Source organism: Ciconia boyciana, chromosome 2, assembly GCF_034638445.1.
Source record: "Ciconia boyciana chromosome 2, ASM3463844v1, whole genome shotgun sequence".
NCBI lineage: Eukaryota > Metazoa > Chordata > Aves > Ciconiiformes > Ciconiidae > Ciconia > Ciconia boyciana.
Genome location: NC_132935.1, coordinates 169,286,693 through 169,305,751, shown reverse-complemented (window position 1 = coordinate 169,305,751; position 19,059 = coordinate 169,286,693). Strand labels below are relative to the sequence as shown.

General features: G+C 41.7%; 1 protein-coding gene across 6 annotated transcripts in view; it reads right to left on the bottom strand.

Moving 5' to 3' along the window:
* SMARCD3 (SWI/SNF related BAF chromatin remodeling complex subunit D3) overlaps positions 1–19,059 on the bottom strand; it is a 116,807-nt gene that overhangs the window by 54,440 nt on the left and 43,308 nt on the right. For all 6 annotated transcript variants that reach the window (XM_072855028.1, XM_072855025.1, XM_072855026.1 and 3 more), the window contains 2 exons: positions 8,510–8,727; positions 5,305–5,347 (listed from right to left, as the gene is read on the bottom strand). In XM_072855028.1, coding sequence (XP_072711129.1) covers positions 5,305–5,347; positions 8,510–8,718 — 252 coding nt within the window. In that variant the 5' untranslated portion in view covers positions 8,719–8,727. The remainder of the gene's footprint in view (positions 1–5,304; positions 5,348–8,509; positions 8,728–19,059) is intronic.

Sequence of the window (19,059 nt, the reverse complement as noted above, 5' to 3'; positions counted from 1 at the left end):
TACTCTGCTTGTCACTGTCTCCCCAATAGAGTGCAACCTATTAGCCACTACCCTCTAAGCCAAATCATCCAACCAGATGGTTGTCCACTCATCTAGACCAAAATGTCCCAACTTGGATACAAGACTATTAAGGGAGACAGTGCTGAAAACTTTGCTAAAGCCAAGGTAAATTATATCCACTGCTATCTCCTGCTCACAGATCCAGTCATTTTATCAGAGGAGACAATGAGGTTGGTCACGCTTGATTTACCCCTGGTAAATCTGCGCTCACTGTTCCCTATTACCTTCTTCTCCTTCACATGTCCAGAAATGTGTTTCCAAGAGCACTTGCTCCATGATTTTCCCAGGGATGAAAGTGAGGCCAATTGGCTGCAGTTCCCTGTATTGTTCTTTTGGCCTTTTGCGAAGATGGGTGCAGCTATTGCCTTTTTCTAGTCATTGGGAACCTACCCCAATTTCCACAACATTTCAAAGGTGATAGAGAATGGCCTTGCAAGGACATTGGCCAGTTCCCTCAGCACCCTCAGATGCAGCCTGTTGGGTACCATGGACTTCTACGGGTCAGGTTTTCTCAAGTAATCCCTGGCTCAATCCCTGCCCATTGACGGCTGTTCCTCTTGAACGTGTTCGCTGATCACAGAGGTATGGGAGACATTGTTAGTGCAGACTGAGACAAAGAAGACTTTGAGTACTTTGGACTTCTCTGTCTCTGTCGTCACTATATCACCCAGCCCACTCAGCATCGGGCACACATTTTCCTTGGTCAGCCTTTTATTACTAATGTAACAGTAGAAGCTTTTCTTGTTGCCCTTGATGTCCTTTGGAAATCTCAACTCCAGCTGAGCTTTGACTTTCCCAATACCGTTCCCTATATGCCCAGGCAACATTTCTAAATTCCTCCTTTGTAGCCTGTCCCTGCTTCCACCTCTTGTACGCTGCCTTTGGACGTTGGGACCTCCACTGTGAGTTGCCTGCTTAGTTAAGCTGAGCTCTTCAAAAATCTGCTCATTTTCCTGCATATCAAGACAGACTGCTCTTGTGCTTGGAGGGTCCTTAAAGACCTGCCAGCTTCCCTGAGCCACTTTGCCCTTCAGAGCTGCTTCCCATGGGATCACGCCTACCAGTAACCAATAAGCCAAACTCTGCTTGTCTGACGTCCAGGGTCTGTACTTCGCTAGTCTCCTTCCTCGTTCCCTTCAAGATCTTGAACTTCATTATTTCACAGCTGCTTCATCCTAGGCTGCCACTGATTATCACATCTCTAACCATTTCTTTCTTATAAGTGAATAGCAGATCCAGGTTCCTCACCTCTGGTTGGCTCAGATGGAGAAAGAGGTGGACAACAGCCATGCAGTGACCAAACAACAACAGGACAGCTATTATGGTACGGGATCTGTGCAGAGAATCCCATCTGGTGGTCAGTGAACGGCAGCAGGAGTTGACTGAATATTTGTGTAAAGGAGAACGAAGTGGAGAGGACAAAAAGGAGAGGACAGCTGTACAAAAAACAATCAGCACAGCTAGACAAAAAGTCCTCACAGGAATTTGGGGCCCAGTGAGAAGAACAGTAGCCAATACTAAGAGACAAGCATGCCATTGAAGGCGAAGCAGTTTGCTGTTTCAAAGTTGCACTCCATTCAGCAAGTTAAATGGGGAAAAGCAGAGACACGCACAGCTATGGAGTCAGAATTATTTTCAGCTGAGATTCTTGCATGAGAAGGGGTAGGCAAGGAAGCTAAAGAAACAGAACAGTGAATCACAGTCACGGTGCCTGGGAAAAAATGTAGTGACTCAGAACTACGAGAAAATAAGACACTGACCAAAAGTAATGAGGAGACAAGGCCTGGAGAAAGAAGAGGCACAATCTGATGTGCAGTCATGTTTCTCTACCGACAGTTTATGGCCTGAGGTCGAAATTGAGGCACAACTGCTAGACTTGGGTCACAAAGGCCACATCAGCTCCAGAGATCTAGGTCACCAGCTATGAATGAAGATGCCTATGAACTTTTCCAAAATTGAATGAGGGTTTCAGTGATCTGAGAACAAGGGAAGGATCCAGAGGTAAGGAAAATGGGGTGGGGTATAGCCTGCTGCACAGAACTGGAGTTAATGTTGAATACACTATAAAAAATGCTAAGCCTTGTTACGTTACAGTATGTCAGCCTGGGCTTAACCAAGTCTTTCTTTTCATTAAAATTGCATTTTAGACAAAAGATATGCAGTAGATCCAATCGACTTGCATTTAAGTAAAGCATTTGACATACAGTCATAAAGGGAACCACTACTTAAGACTGAAAAATAGGGATTAGAAAGAGAACAATATGTGGTAAAGAACTGGCATAGAAAAAAAGTATTGATCAGGAAGTACCTCATGGACCATTTTTGAAACTGATTTTATTTAGATATTTTCATTCATAGCCCCAGTACAAAAAGGAGAAGTATGCTAACGGAAGTTAATAATGACAAATTTGGGTGGCACTGCCAATACAAGGCAGAGGATAGTACAGAGAATATAAGGAAGCCGAGAACTGTATAATAGAAACAGGATGAAATATAGCATTACAAAGCACGGGATCATGTTCCACAGAGTCTATACCCATAATTCCTGCTCTAATATGGGAATTCATCAGTTGCAAACAGTAGAAAGTAGAAATACTTTTGAGTATTAGTCAATCACAGAATGACCATATGCTGTATCAATGTGGTAAGGCCATAAAAAATAAAATGAAAAATGTGATCCCAATCTGCATCATTAGCTATTTCCAGTAGAAATAAAAATGCATTAGTGGCATTCAAGCACTGGTGATACTGGTAATCTGTAATACTATGTATAGTTCTGGTCTTCTGAGAGGTAGATTTAAAGAGGTTCGAAAGAGGTGAATTTAACCTGGAATAGATATAACAAAGGACTGTGAGGATTAGAATGGTGGGTAGTCCCTCTTACTTGGCAAACTAAAAGCACTTGCCTTCCCCAGCCTAGCAAAAAGAAGAAAAAAAAAAGCTGCCAGATCTAAAGTATCTCAGAAGTAAGGAACCTAACTAGTCTTGAGGCAGCAATTGTGTTGTGGCTTCCATGACAGAGGGAACCAGACTGGATCTGCCAGGAGGTCCCATGCAGTTCCATAATCCTATCTTCCTACATGTAATAGTTTGCTAGGTTGAACTTTCTCATACAATTATATCCATGCAAAATTAAATTCTTCTCAAAGACCTGAACTGTAGCAGCTCAGCGACCCTACCCAACTAGCAATATGCTCCAGCGCTATAGCACAGGCTTGATCAGAGAGCCTGGAAGTCCAACAGCAGGTTATCTGTGCCAACTGCCTGACTCGCTATCACAGCAAGTAACACTGAGAACCCACCTCCTTTTCCACTATTACATAAGATGGTTTTCAAGAGTAAAATGTATTTAATATCTTCCCCTCTCCCCTTCACAGTTCCCAGAAAACACAAGCAAGAGTCTGCAAAAAGTCTGTGGGTGACAGATGCTGACTGGCTGGAAAACACTGCACAAGTAGCTCCGGAAAGTTTGAAGTTTTACCCCGTGTTTCACGTGCATTCCACAGCCACCAGTGCCAATCTTCCACTTGACAGGACACCGATGCACACAGCATTCTCCCATCCCATGAACAGTGAGCCTTAGGAGGTTGTGATACACTGACTGCAGCCTAATGGAGTGCCTTAATCCAGACACAACGTCGTATCATCGATACCAGCACTCCAGCTGCACTGATAAAAACTCCATTGCAGATAGAACTCTAGCAATTTGTGTTGCCTTATTACTCCATCAGTTAAAATTATTGGCTGACAGCAACAAAGATACTGAAAGGCAAGAAGACTTGATGACAGCATGGTTCTGAAAGGTGCTAGCATCTGTATAGCTCTTTGACATACTTGAATAAGGCTCTACCTATTAAAGAATTATCATGGATTTGATAAACAGAGGCACAAGTCTTCTGCTGCCAAAAAAGTTTAGTTACCTCTGTTCTGAGACCTTTTTATCTTATAAAGGCACCAGACAAAAAAAAAAAAAAAAAGGCCTTGAAATGGACATATATTTAAAGCAATAGCCTCACCATACAGGATGTATAATTGTCTGTGAAAACAATTTTTGTGGGACAAGACAGAACTGACAGCACAAGAAAGGTAGCTTTCATTCTAAGAAAGTACAGACTCCAAGCAGAGCAGGAATGAGGCTTTAACACAAACACCATGGAGGCTGCAATTAGTTCAAAGGTCTGGATTTAATGATAGCTTAGTCCTTTCAAGACAGCAGCATGAGAGAACTAATGGCTAAACTACGAGAGGCTGTCCTTTCAGAGGGTGGCAGGAATTACAAGAGAAGTGATAATATGACATCAGGAGTACCAAAGTGGGCTCACCTCCTCAGGTGGCTGGCACTAGGTACCTCTGGAACGTCACAGAAGAGAATCTGGAGGCTGCCAGAAAGTTTGGGTTTACACTAGCAGTGGAGAGGTAGACTTGAAAAGGACGTGGAGATCTATACACCTGTCAAAGGGATTCTGAGCCCAGAAAAAGCACCAGAAGCCAAAGAAACTGGGACTAGGATGTGATGAGGGTGTGTGTTTTGAAGACTAAGGAAGCTTGCCTTTTGGGACCAAGTGGGTTTTGGGGGGAGCTGTACTGAAGAGGGCACAGGAAAGGAAAAGTCTGGGAATAAGGAAAGAGGAGGGGAACAGAGAGAAATTCCAGTGTTTAAAAAGGAAGTAGAAGATTTAAGTATCAAGGATCAAGCATAGGCAGACACTAAAAACTAGACATATCCCCAGGGATAAGAGAATTAATAACTCTCCGGACAATGCAGGCCCGTTGAACTCTGTTGTTTACACGGGTTCACTTCAGTCCTACTAGGACACAACCGCAAAAATTAGAACCTGGCAGCTCTACTGGGCCAGAGAGACCTGAGAATGAGCCGATCTCCTACAGGCACAGCTGTGCTCTGAACCAGCTTTTGGTCAGCCTCAAAAATTGATCAAAAACATCCTTAAGACCCAGAGGGCCCCAGCACCAAGTCGTGTACTTCACAGCCCAGCACCACTGTCCATCCAGCAAGTGGCAGTGCTGGCTCGGCTAACCCAGTGCACGAGGACACAGGCCGGGCTGCACTCCACACTCCCAGCCCCCAGCCCCAGCCCCAGCCTTGCTCTCTAGACTTTCACCCACTGCCTACTTACTTTTTAATTAGATTTTTAAACAAAAAGTGAAAGTATTTTCTAAAATCCCTCTAATTACACTAAGATGCTGAACTGATTGTGAAGGGAATAGGAAATGAAAGCGACTCACCCTCTGAGGGAGAATTTTGTCAGCCATCTTCCTCCTCTTGGCACTGTACATTTTTTAAAGAAAAAAACACGTTACCATGGTGACAGATCTAGGAGTAACGAGGCCACCTGCTAAATTATCCTGACATCTCCACATGCTGGTGCACAGCTGTGCATGCATCAGCAAAAGGGTCTCACCCATGCCCAGGACCTAGGACCCCTTCTCTCAGCAGCCTGGGGAGGTAGTTAGCTAAGAACAAATCAGGGCTGTCTGTTATGCATCTTGGAAAGAAGTGTGCAAGTTCTTTGATCACAGCATCTTCTACGGTGCAGGGCAGCAATGTATGCAACTGCATGTGCACATGCTGTCTATAGATACAGAAAAAGCATGTAGGAGGACAGTGCGCACGTGTGGAAGTGTGCATAGGTATACCGATGCATATGCACATCTAAGCGGTTGAGTGCCTGTAAACGGAATGTGAACTTGTTCAAACAGATGACATGCATTCATTCATTCATGCCCAAAATTGAGTGCTGATGAAAACACACATATATATGTGTGTATTTCATATGATGCATGAAAACACACATATATACGCACCCTTCTCTACGTATATACACTTGTTTTATTGTAACGTCTTTGCATGAGCGATATACAAAGGTAAGTGGGCTTACGTTTCCGTATTTGTTCATCTTTACGAATGCACATGTGGGAAGATATATGTGTGCCTGCAGTGTATATACATAATGTGTCCATACCCAGACATAAGCACATTTATATATCTATGCTTTTAAAAACATACTTGTGTTCGTGTACATACACACAAATGTATATGTGCCTAAAAAATGGTACTGTCAGGAAGATTGCCAAATACATTGTCTTTCGAATTCTTCAGATTCCAAGAACCATTTGTGCCCACCAAACCTGTCACCTAGCTTTCTCTAACAGGGCCAAGAGGGAATTCAGGCCTTATTCTTCACCTCTATCATTTGTGAGGCCTTTATCTTAAGCAGGAGATTAATCACTCCATCTGTGACAGACAAATGGGAGAAGGTGAACTGCCAGCTGCCGCTCTGCCATGTCACAAGGATGCCCCTCCTTACTGTTTTCATACAGGAAGTCTGTCATCAGCCATGTCTACGTAAAAGCTGTTTCCACACACATTGATGTGGCATACTCCCTTCCTACGTTTGCTAATAATAAGCCTGGTCTGAAATACCAGATTCTTAGGTTCTTCCCCATCCCCATATAAGCCAAGCCTGAGGAACTCTTCATGCCCAGAGGTGCAAACTACATCCTTCCTCAGGGGCAGAAAACTCATCCACGCAGTCACACCCAACTTCATAGGTGAACAACGTTCCTTTTTAAAAGCATAGGAATAATGGGACGGGAACGTTACATGGTGTGAACCTCCAACACCTTCCACAGCTCACAAAATCAAATCTGCACTGAAACATTTCACAGAATCTGGAAGTAATGCCTGAGCAAGCTCCATCCTCCCAAAGGGAAATGGGATATGTATGCACCTGCAACAACCCCAAAGGCTTGCAATTAAAAAGCAAGTAACAAACAAACAAACAAAAAACCCCCCACAACTTGGGTCTCAACCAGTTCTCCAAGACTCTATTACAGAAATGAGAGTACTGTCTCCACCCAAATCTGCCAAGAAAGGATGACTACACCTTCTTGGCCTGTTTGTGCCATAAAACATAGGACTCAATTACTCCCAGAACTGGACCCAAGGTGCCAGAAAGGTTCGCCTGAAAGACCAGAAAAATTTCAATGGCAAATGACAGGGAGGTGGAAATGAACGAGGGGAAAACATTCAATACATTATCTGGAGGGAAGGTATGGCAGAAGAAACAGAGAAACTTTCCTGAGTACCTAGGAAGCACTGGTGTGAGCTGGACTCCCTACAGTAAAGATTACTGCTGGATTCCAAACTAGAAGCATTGAAGTTAAGAACTCAGGAGGGGAACTGTTTCCTTCTCTGAGTTAGGCCATCAACTTTTAGAAAATATTCTTCTTTAGTGATCCCTGGAAACTAGTTAGTGACTAAAGTTTACCTTAATTATCCAGCAGTGGCAATTTTTCAGGTTATATCTACCCTGTATATTTGAAGGCTAGGCATTATTTTGTGCAGCTTCCTGGAGTACCTCCTAGGAGGTGCTGTGGAATGTGCATTTTGGCTAGTGCCGGGCAAGGCCTCCCTGATGCACATGCATCTCTTGTGCTCACGTGCTGCACTCACACACATTCCTTCTGTATTCAATCTTATTCAATCGTAATGTATTAATACTCTCAGGATTGGTGTCCTTTCCAGATGCATCCCAGATATAAGCATTCCCAAGTCTGGCTTGCTGATCCAAGGCATACAACCTGGACAGAGCAGGGCTCCTGAAGCACTGAGCTTAGAGAGTCATGTTTTACCTACAACTAGGTACAATGACACCACCAGAACACTGTCTGAATCTATATATACACCTAAAATGATTTTGCAAAAGGCAGACCACCTAGATGACTGCACCCTACATATTTATCAGGAACTGGCTCACACTTGGAACTCAAGACTGCTGAGGTCTAATAAGCTGCAGAAAGAAATTAGTGAACTGTTATTTAAGAGAGAATGCATTCAGCACTGTACAAAGTGGGCATATTTTAAAAAGAAAGTTCCTTTAAAAAAATCCCTCTAATTCTATGAAATTATTTCCTATGCATATCTCTTTGCTTTATATGTAGGAATGCCTGTGACAATTGCAAGTTTTAGGACCACTCTCCTGAGTGACCATAGTACAAGTATTCACATGACCAACCAAAAATTTTTTCCACTTATCTCATTTACAAACCATTTTGTTAGCCAGTCAGAAATCAGAGAAACTATACAGAACAGAAAACAAATAATACAATAATTGTACTATATTCAAAGATAACTGTTCATTAACTTTAAAGGCTAAATATAACAGACAGATTTATAGCCCAATAAACCTCCAAGGTAAAAGCATTATAACTGCAAAACCAGACATTGGTAAAGGTCAGTTTGTTCAAGACCATTCACAAACGAAGTGGAGAGTAAAATTTACCAATGTTTTTCCTGCTTTAAGAAACTGACAATATATACATCTTCTGTTCTGTCTCATTTGATCTTAAAGGTCTTACCTATTGCTAAAAAGGTATTGTTTTTTCTTCCTCAAATTGTCCTCCCATGTTTTCTTTCTGGAACACTCACCTCCTAGTTCGGTTCTGAGTGGCTTGCTGCTGCTGTTGCACTTGCTGCTGCACCTGCTGTTGCTGGACCTGCTGTGGTGCAGTGCGTTTTCTTGTTGTTTCCATCACGGTCTGGGGCATCCCTGGTCGCACTGAGGGGCTTCCAACATATGGGGGGCCTGGGGGACCCATGGGAGCCCCCTGATGGGGCATTCGAGCTCCTGATGGCATCCCAGGTCGCTAGAGAAGAAGTGAAACAGAAAGAAGAGCCAGTTTGGTCCCTGTTTCTTCAGCTGCAAAGACATTTGTACATAATCAGACACTAGCTCCAGCAAGTTCCCCATTTTGACCATCCTGATAAGCATGAAGCAGCAACACAGAGCACATGAGCTCTGGACTCATATTTCCTGGACATTGTAAAGAGGAATTCAGTGATAAAGTACACAGGAAACAGGGATGAAAAATACTAGGCTTGGGAAAACACTCAGTGGTCAGTAACATATCCAGGCCAGCTTACAGCAGAAAGCTCTACCTTCAGACTGAAGAAAATGCTCCATGGCAGCTACACGCAGTCCAAATTGGTGCGGTTCACATGCTAATCAAAGCTACAAGCAAGCTCACATCTACAGTGATGTGATCAGTGATGTGATCACATCTTCAGATTTTGCACTGACTAGCAGGCTGCTTTGATCAGTAGGGAGACTGTAAGAAGCAAAGGTGAACCATGAAAACACTATGATAAAACATTTTCCATTAGGAGCCCTCTCCTTCACTTACACCGGAGAGCAGTGTAAGTTCATAAAGCAACAAGAATCCTTTAAGAAAAGGTCATGCCTCTGATCAAGACTCTAAAATAATTAAAAAAAAAGAACACTGTAGTTTGTCAGCAGCCCCTGTAGGCATTCTAAAGTCCTGACATTTATGTTGACTTCAGCGTGCTCTAGAGAGATGCTTTGGGTCAAATCACAAGCACAATGCTGTACAAGACACACAGTAACCTCAATTCTAAATCCTAAAAGTTTACAGTCGTCAAGGAAAAACACCAGTAAAATAATTACCACCTGTAAAATGCAATTTAAAACAGAGAGAAGAGCTTAGTTTCATTCTAAGACTTATCAAGATGTTTATTATATGTTTACGTGTATGTGAAAATACAAATACACACACACTCTGTAAGCATTTGAACCACTATGTGAATAAGAATAATCATACACAGAAGCCTTTTGAAAGTCAAGTCCCTCTACAAAAAGGAAACCAAGAGGCAATGGCATCCATTATGGATAAATAATTGACTAGAGGATAGAAATGAGGTAAAAGTAATTGGTTCTGAAAATAAAAGGAAGGCACATGCAGAGTTTTGCTGGGACTCATGCTTTTCAGCATATTCATAAGCAACCTGGAAAAAAAAAAAAAGAGAAAAAGCAAGGAAGTTAAAAAGTTTGTTGGTAACACTAAGTTATTCAAGCTGGCAAGGATGAAGGCCAGCTTCAAAGAACTGCAGAAGGACTTTATGAGACAGAACGAACACTTAAAAGGAAGATGAAAATGGATTTCAATACATATTGAAGTGAATTACACGGGAAGAAAACAATCCAATCATCACACACAAAACAATGGGCTCTGAGCTGACTGTTGCCCAACAGAAGCAAGATCTTGGAGTTTAAACTGACACTTCCAGAAAAAAAAAAAAAAATCAGTTCACTGCTTACTAGAGGTCAAAAAAAGCCATTAAACAAAAGAAATGACAAGGAAGGGAACAGAGAACATCACTGTGCCACTGTCCATGGTTTGCCCACATGTTGAATGCTGTGTGCAGTCCTGGTTCCTGCAGTTCAGTAATGGTAGAGTAGATCTGAAAAAAGTACAAAGAATGGCACGGAAATTATTAAGATATGGAACTGCATCCACATAAGTAAAAGTAAATATACTATGATTTTCCACCTGGAAAGATGTGATCCAAGGTAATCTAAGGGGGCATTTGCTAGAGCTCTGCAAAATTATGAGTGGCCTGGAGAGGGCAGTTGGGGATTGACTGTTCACTGCCCCTTCCAGAATAATAAACCTCAGCCATCTGAGGAGACTAGGAGGAGTCAGGCTCACAGAAAACCAAAAGGGGTTAGTTTGCCACACAGTGGGTAGTCAGCCTGTGGAATCCCTTTCCAACGGGGTGCTAACGACATGGAAAACATATTTGGCTCAGAAACTTCTCTGAGTTATCAACGGTTAAAGACTGAGGGAGAAGTACACTAGCAGTCTTCAGAGTGAGATGCGTGCACCCCAGAAGGTATGCAAGACAGCCCTCTGGGGGTGGGAAGAAAATGGTTTTTGTACCATTAATAAATAAAATAAAACAAAAAATTAAAAAATTAGTTTATTTCATCTTTATCTCATGCTTTTATAATTTCTAAATATATAATTATAATATATATTATAATAATATATCATTCTAAATATAATTTGGACCTGCATCTCCAAATTAACCACCCAAATCCACTGTAGTCCCCAAAGGCCCAGCTCAGTGCCCTCCCTGATCATCACAAGTCTTAGATATTCCTTGCACTTGTAAGCATGAAGGAAACCAGAGAAAGAAAGAAGGGGACGGGACGATCAGCAAAGAACCACTGGCTACAATTGGTATGGACAGAGAAGGAAGGCTGAGGTAGGAGAGAGACCAGCACAGGAAGCCAGGCAGGTGAATTCAGCCAATACTCATGTAGGAAACCAAGTGTGGGTATGGCCACTGAGCAGAGAAGCAGCAGGAGGCAGCAACAGGCAAAACCGAGGCTTTGTGCAGAGCTGGAAACATCTTCTCCCATAAACACGGAGCTATGAAAACTGCTGGAACAGAGCAGCTCTCTCCGTTCCCACGTACTCACCCCCACCCTCTGACCCAGGCAGAGTCAGCAGAAACAAATGGCGCAGAAAATGCTTCTCACTTGAGCTTGTATTTAAGATCTCTCTGTTGTCTGTCAATCTACACATTGTGGCCTTCTTCCAGCAAAGAGCAGACCATTGGGCCTGCTGTTGCCTGTCAGTCAGCAGGGGACATTTGACAGTCATTCAGAAGAGACAAGATCCTGGGCACAGCCATCTCATGTTCATCCCTCCTGGAGACTGTCTGGCCACAAGGATCAGACTGCACGCCCACTTTTCTGCTTCCATAAAGGACACCTTAAGGCCTGGAGAACAATATCAGCAAGCCAAATCTACTCTTGATCTAAGTCTGACATCTTTGAACTTCCTTGAGGTCCCTTTGCTAAGCATCAAAATAGAGAAACGTAGAGAAAGGACAAAACTGAGAAAAAGGAGACAGCTCTAGCAAAAGCATATTCAATCGCACCCCTTGCCCCCCCTCATTCCTTCTCCTCCCTTCTCATGTTCCTATCTCCAATATAACCCATAGATAAAATATTACTCACTACCCAACTGCCATCTCCCTGCTGCAAGCCCACCAGACTCCTCAGATCTAGACATGCTTTCTCTATCTAAACTTTTATAAAAGAACACACAAGCAGTACCTTACCTTATCTAAAAGCTTATTTTGCTCTCAAACACATGTGCAAGACAGTGACAGACAATACATTGAATTTTTCACAATACTGACATTAAAAAAAGTCTTGATACTGAAGAGTATTACAATACTATTACGTCTTTTCAAAGAGATCTTGGAGGTGCACCTGTCTACAGGTTAGGATCTGTCTCTCTCCTCTTCCTCAGAGGGATGGAATCTGTCCTGAACAAGTATCATGCATGGTGAAGGCTGCAGTGCAAAACAGCACTGACACATCCTCCTTCCTGGGAAATCATCTACCCTAGACCCCGCTACCTGACCCAACTCTGTTCTTACCCACAGATCTGTCCCCCTTTTTTCCTCCATTGATTCCATATACATGTATTACTCTGCACTACTTCAAACACTTTACTGAACAGACGGCAAAACTACTGTGGACTATAGGAAATGAGGAAGACCACAGTATGTCCCTAGCTGAAGGTACCACTCCCACAGCTCTGAGAAGATTAAGCAAAGAATAGATTAGAGCTGCTGGCAGAGCAGCTAGGCAAGGCCAAACAGTATGGCACACAGAGAAAGGCACACAACCAATATTTCATGCATGCACACTGGTCCCTAAGAATTCTGCCAATTGCCTGCATTCCTGTACACAGTCCATCACTGCCCTGGCTACACCCACCCAAAGCTGAACATACTATCAGTGCAGCAAGCGTACTGCCTCCCCAACAACTGCTGCCAAGTCCCTATCACTACCTTCCACTGCCCAGTTTCCCAAGCCACACATTTGGCTTTTCTACTTTCTTCCCTGCCTGAACCTCCTGTCACATCAGAGGACTGCCTCTTTCCTCTTCCTCTTTGTCATTCTTCAAGTGAACTTCTGTCTGATGGCAGAAATGAGACAACATTGGAGTGTTGTTTTTCTACGTATTTCTACTGCAGAGTCTTTTCTCAAGGGACATCAACATCACAGTAGCCAAAATGCTGAAGCAGAAAAAAGGAGGGTTCCTTTCTGGACATATCAGATAGAGGAAAATAACCTGGAGAACTGATAGGTAAAAGGAAAATAAAATGTCAAGAAAAGCAAAAATGCCTACAAGAGCCTTAGAAAGGGAATGAACAGAGAGCAGGGAGTCACTGCAATGCTATACAGCATTGAGCTGCACCTACAGCAATTTCCTGTTCTGAAAGACACAGACTCTCTCCATCTTGGCACCATACAGGAGGACTCTGATGGCATGCAGTGAACAGCCACGGGCTTCTTGTTAACAGAGAAACTGACAGATTTTGAGAAGAAGAACAACAATTACCAAGTATACAAACAGCATATTTTTTAAACTAAAAATAGAAGCTACCTTGGCTAGACAACATACCGTGTCAAGGCATTACAGTAGCTACTGATTTCTGTAAGGCATAAACATAAGCAAGAGGAGATGCCAGATGCTGTCTGGAGGTAAGAATAGGTCACTAGAAGTATCTGGAGCAGTTAAAAAATTTAGACTAGACTGATATTGCCCGATGGCAACAGGTTTCTGACTGCACAAATGGTTTCCCAACTGAATGTGCCATTTCAAAGTGGACTCCTAGAAGTACAAGAAAAAAGTTGCAGATGGCTTCTCTCGTCTCCTATAACTACAATGTTACCTCATATGAGTTTCTTTTTTTTTTAATGTTTATGAATTTTTAGAGATTTAGTAAGCAGAAACATCAGTATTGCAATTATTCTTGCTTGTCTGCCATATTCACCTTCCTCCATTTCCCAAAAGCTCTCACATCCTAGCATCAGGGTCCAAGTGTGCCAGATTCCACCCATTTTTAAATAATGTTCATGACAATCCAAACATCTTTAACTTAGAAAACATCACATTTACAGAACTGTGAATTGTAACCTGAGGCAAAGTTCAGTGACCACCTTTCTATTTCATGCATGTCCATTCACAGCCCAGAATAACCAGACCCCAAACCTCAAACGAAGCACTTGGATGCAACCAAGGGAAAAGAAAAAAAAAACATCTTTGGAATTGAAGCTAACAAACCCTATATACCATCTTTGAGTTCCATCAGCTTGCTCATTTCAATAGATCTGATCACATCCACTACTGTGATATAATGTATGGAATGGATTTTGTGTGAAGAACTACCAGAATGCACCTCTTGACTAGCCTGTAAAAAGGATGGCTTTGGGAGGGGAGAGGTAACAGAGCTCTGCAACATCATGACTAGCATGGAGAGAGAGAGGCGGCTGATCAAGAGCTCGCTGTCTCTTCCCTTACAAGAATTAGACAACAGCTAGCAGTTGGCAGGATCAGGTACTTCTTTATGTAAGATAAGCTGCAAAAATTCCTGACACAAAACACTGTGAATGCTAAAAGTTTATACGGGTTCAGGAAGACATCAGCGGACTAACCTACATAAATAAAATCCATATAGAGGTACTACACACAGAGGGCAGCTTTGGGTCAGAAAGCTCCAGAGCTACAAAGCCCAGAGTATTTGGATGAAGCATCACTAGGTTTTTGCCTTGCTCCTATACTTCCATGCAGTCTTCTGCTGCTCCCTGCAACTGGGGACACTGGGCTAAATGATCCAGTGTGACTGTTTCATATTCCTACAGTATTTATTTTTTAAAAAACAGAAGAGCAATTCAAACATCTCACAAATCAATTACATCTGTGCACCTATATTCATCAGCAAATCCAAGTTTTCTCAATGAGCAACTCAAATTTAACAAGCCCATATTGCATAGAATCACATTAATCTCTGTTAAAGCCCTAGCTAGAATTAATATGATTTTCTTTTCTTAATTATGTGTGAACTTTTCTGTATGTTAGCCTGCAATTAGTCCAGGGCTAGGAAAGCAGAAACCTTCAGTTTCTACTGGCAGCTTACTTACACGGTTGAATGCTGTACAATGTGTTCACTCTACCAGTCTTCTGCAAGTACCTTCCTAATCAAATTTCTTCATTGTGGTAAGGTCCCTTGATTTCTCCAGGCTGCCCTACACTCATGCCAAATATCTCCTCGTTTAACAAAACAGGGAATACATATGCAGCAAACCAGTGACTCCATTCCAGGACCTGTTCCCTGACAATGTTCTAGCACAGAGAACCGCGCAGACAGCCCTGTGTTAGGGAAGTGGAACAAACTGTCCAAAAACAACAGTTCATGAGGCTCTTTTCTAGCATTTCTAGTGTTAGATGATTTATGCTCTGACCAGATAGTATTTATAGCCATGATAATATAAAAATTAGCGGGGTATTTTTCATTAGCGAAGTTCTACTTTTTTCAAACCTAATATTCTCCTCACCTCACTACTTCTAGTAGTGATCTCTACAAACTGATGACTGGCTGGAAGAAACAATCACTTTTATCCACTTAAAACAGATCAGCATTCAATTTGGGAAGAATATCTTTAGTTCTTCCCATTCTAATAAAACAAAAATAATTTTTATAATATACTGAAATATGAGTCCTTGAGGTCATCCAGTTTGTCGTCGTCTCAAAGAAGCATCACCAGTATCTGCATCATCTTTGATAGATGTTTACTTCTACAATCAGTGCCTAAGAGCCTCCAGTGACAGAGATTTTACAACTTTCCTAATCAGTCTCCATCCTTAGATATTATGAATAAATAAATAAATCCCATTCTCTTATTGATGAAGTCTTCACAGGCCTCCCACTACTACTGCCCTCTGAGTTACCCCTCTTTTTGCTTGTTAGTCATGCAGATGATCAAAACCAGAAAAATATTTTTGTAAGTATACGCCATGGATTTACAATTACTTCTCTATTATTCTCTTCCCCATTTCTTCATCAGGCTAACAGTTTACTTGCTTTCTTAGTAGCAATGGCTGCTGCTACACACTAGGCAGCTCACAGTGACATGCAAGCCTTCCTCCTCAATGGTTACCGTTCATTTAAAACCCAGCAATGTATGAGGAGATGCAAAATTTGTTTATGAAATTCATTGCTCATCCCCTTTTCCAGATCACTGATAAATCTATTAGACACTTCATACACATCTTTGGGGCACCAGACCTATCTTTTTGTCTGTTTTAACATTGGTAACGAGTTATTTATCACTATATTAAATATTTGTTTACATGATAGCATGCTTTGAGACCCTTTTTTCACTGTACTAAATGCCATTTCATGTAACACAGTTTCCGTACTTACCATAAAATTCTATGACCGGATTTGAGAGGTAGATAACCAGACAAAAAGAAGACTGAGGATAAGCAAAGGAGTCACATAAGTGATACATAGGTTTGAATAAATTAGCAGTCTTGATGTGTAACTAATATTAAACTGTAGAGATTAGCAGGAACTATGAAAAAACACATATTAGCAGAAAACAAATATGAATAAGGACTTATATTAACAGGAAGAGCTTCCTAAGCACAGCTCAGAGGACAAAGAACAAGATCACTATGGAAAAAAGAAGGTGATTTGAACGGACAGCAAGTATATTGTAAATACAGATATGACTTGATAGTTAAGAAAAGGACATAGACCTTTATAGGTGTATCTTGTGTATAAAAGGCAAGAAGATTGGTTTTGGAAGGAAGATAAAGTGGGAACAGAAAAAGGACACAGAAGCAGATTAAAAAGGTCAGAACAACAGGGCAAGAAAACGAACCTCTCAGCAGCCTCTTGTGTGAAGATGACACAGGCAAGGTCGACAGTACAAGGCACCAAAGGGAGAAGATTTCTGCAATTGAGTCACGAGAGGACAGATGTCTGGACAAGAGCTTTGACAAGATCTGCACTATGGACCTTCTCAAGGCTATATGGGAAGATACCTGTTTGAGTAAGAAAAAGAAAAAAAAAAAGAAAGGAGAAAAAAAAAAAAAAAAAAAAGACAAAGGTAACATCCATTGAAGGGATCCAGCCAGCAGGGAGGCCTATGACAGGGTCTAGAGGATAGAAGAAACTGAGAAAAGGAATGGTCTGCAGGAAGATTAATAACTTGGTTTGGGTCAACAAAATTTAAGGCAACAGCTGGACACCCAGAGGGAGATGTCATAAAGACAGCCTGAAATGTACTACTGGACAGTAGAAAATGCATCAATAAAGAGATAAATCAACAAAAATGTGGTGATTAAAGCCATATTTATCCATAAAAGTGCTAGAAACAGAGCAGAGAGGAACAAAAAAAAGGACAAAGGATGAAGCCTTTGGGGAAAAAAAAAAATTCTCTCTTCCCACAAAAACAATGTGCAAGACTCTGATGAAACAGAACAGGAGTAAAAGAATTGTAAAAATAAATAACTGAAAGAAATCTAACCTTTTTAAAAGGAACTGCTAACCAGAGGTGTAACAAACTATCAAGAACTCAAGCAGGACGAGAATGAAGTATCGCATTTTAGATTTTTAACCATCAAGAGATTTCACCTTTCACAGGTATCCTATTTGACTGGGACAAACAAGGAAGAAGACATCTTCTAAGCTGGCAATATGGCAAAGAACAAAGGCAAGATCAAGTGCACAAGAGCAAAGGGCGAAGTGACCTTAGCAAAGGAACACATGTTTCCAGAAAGATCAAGTGAATCCAAAAGCTAACTGCCCTCAGGAAATACCACAAAATTATCCTGCTCATTTAAGTGTTCACATAGCAAAAAATTTTCTCACAACATTCTACCTCTATTTACCTCTCCCCCCCCCCCTTTTTTTTTTTTTTTTTTGGGGGGGGGGGGGAGAAGCCTGTAATAACCAAATCAAATAATGTTATCATAGATAAAATAAAAAATAAGTCGTTTGAAGAGGAGATTTTCCCTGAAATTAGAGCAGAATCTGACTCCAAGGAATTCCAGTAAAGTTTGCTATGTAACTTGATTTTTCAAGGAATTAATTCAGATGCTGACACACTGTGGATGGTAATAAAACTCAATAGCCAGCAATATGTAAACTCAAGGTAATGGCTGTGATGGCACATTCTCTTATTTGGTAGGATACAGGACCTGAAGAGATAAAATGAAGTTACAACTTTTTTTATCTTTTTTAAGTAATGGAAGACTGAGTACCCCAACGTGTGTTTTGATCAAAATGAACCTGAGATGAGGAAGAAACTAAAGGAAAGAACAAACAAGGAAATAAAACCAGAAGTAAAGGAGATCATCATGGAAGAAAGGAGAGGGTCATACATGAGGTGTTCAGGCAACAGAATGACAAGAAGCCCCAGCCTCACTAACAAGTAGCAGGATGATGACGAACAAATGCAGATATTCCAGGCCAATGCAGATGTTCAAGTAAGATGCCACTAGTGGCAAAAATCCCAGGGTAGAAAAGGCAGAGTTTTCTAGCATCCAAATAAGTAATGGAAATGAGTTCTGCTGTATTCATCCTGGTATAAATTAAAAATTCCTATGCTTAAGAGGCTAGCATGCTGCTTTCACATGAAGTCCATCTAGAAGTGGAAGAAGTAAATTTACATAACTATTTTTGCCACTCTTCTTGATACTAAAGGAAGACCGCTGGTGTGCAAATGCCAACAGAAAAGGCAAAAGCATCCCATGTGCCCACCCGTCCCAAATTGCCTATGGTTCTGCCCAGCTACAGCCATCCTGAACCAGACTACCTTAATGAACCCACATGTCCACAACAAAACCACTGCTACAGACCTGCACACCTGCTCTTCAGTCATCCCTGTACATCCGCCAATCTCGCAACAGACTGCTCCTGTACACTGGCACCACATCACCTGTGCACTGTTCTCAGAAACACAGAATGCCACCTAAAAGTCCTTAGCCTTGCAAGTCCCACCATATCCACGATCTGCCGGACACATGCTAGATCGTACACGTCTGGAGTAAGCCTGAATTATGGAGACAACTTAGAAGCCTGCCGTGAGCTCCACAGATTTCTATGATCTTTGCACAAGAGCCCCCACCTGATGTCTTCAAAAAGGTGTCACAGGAGGTGCCAGAATCCTCAAGAGAGAAAACACTTGGGACTATCAGTATCCAAACAATATCTGCATTCCTTGGGGCTCTTTAACAGTCTTATTTTTGTTAAATGTGTATCAATACAAGAAATCCAAATGTTATAAATGGTGACTGCTCTCA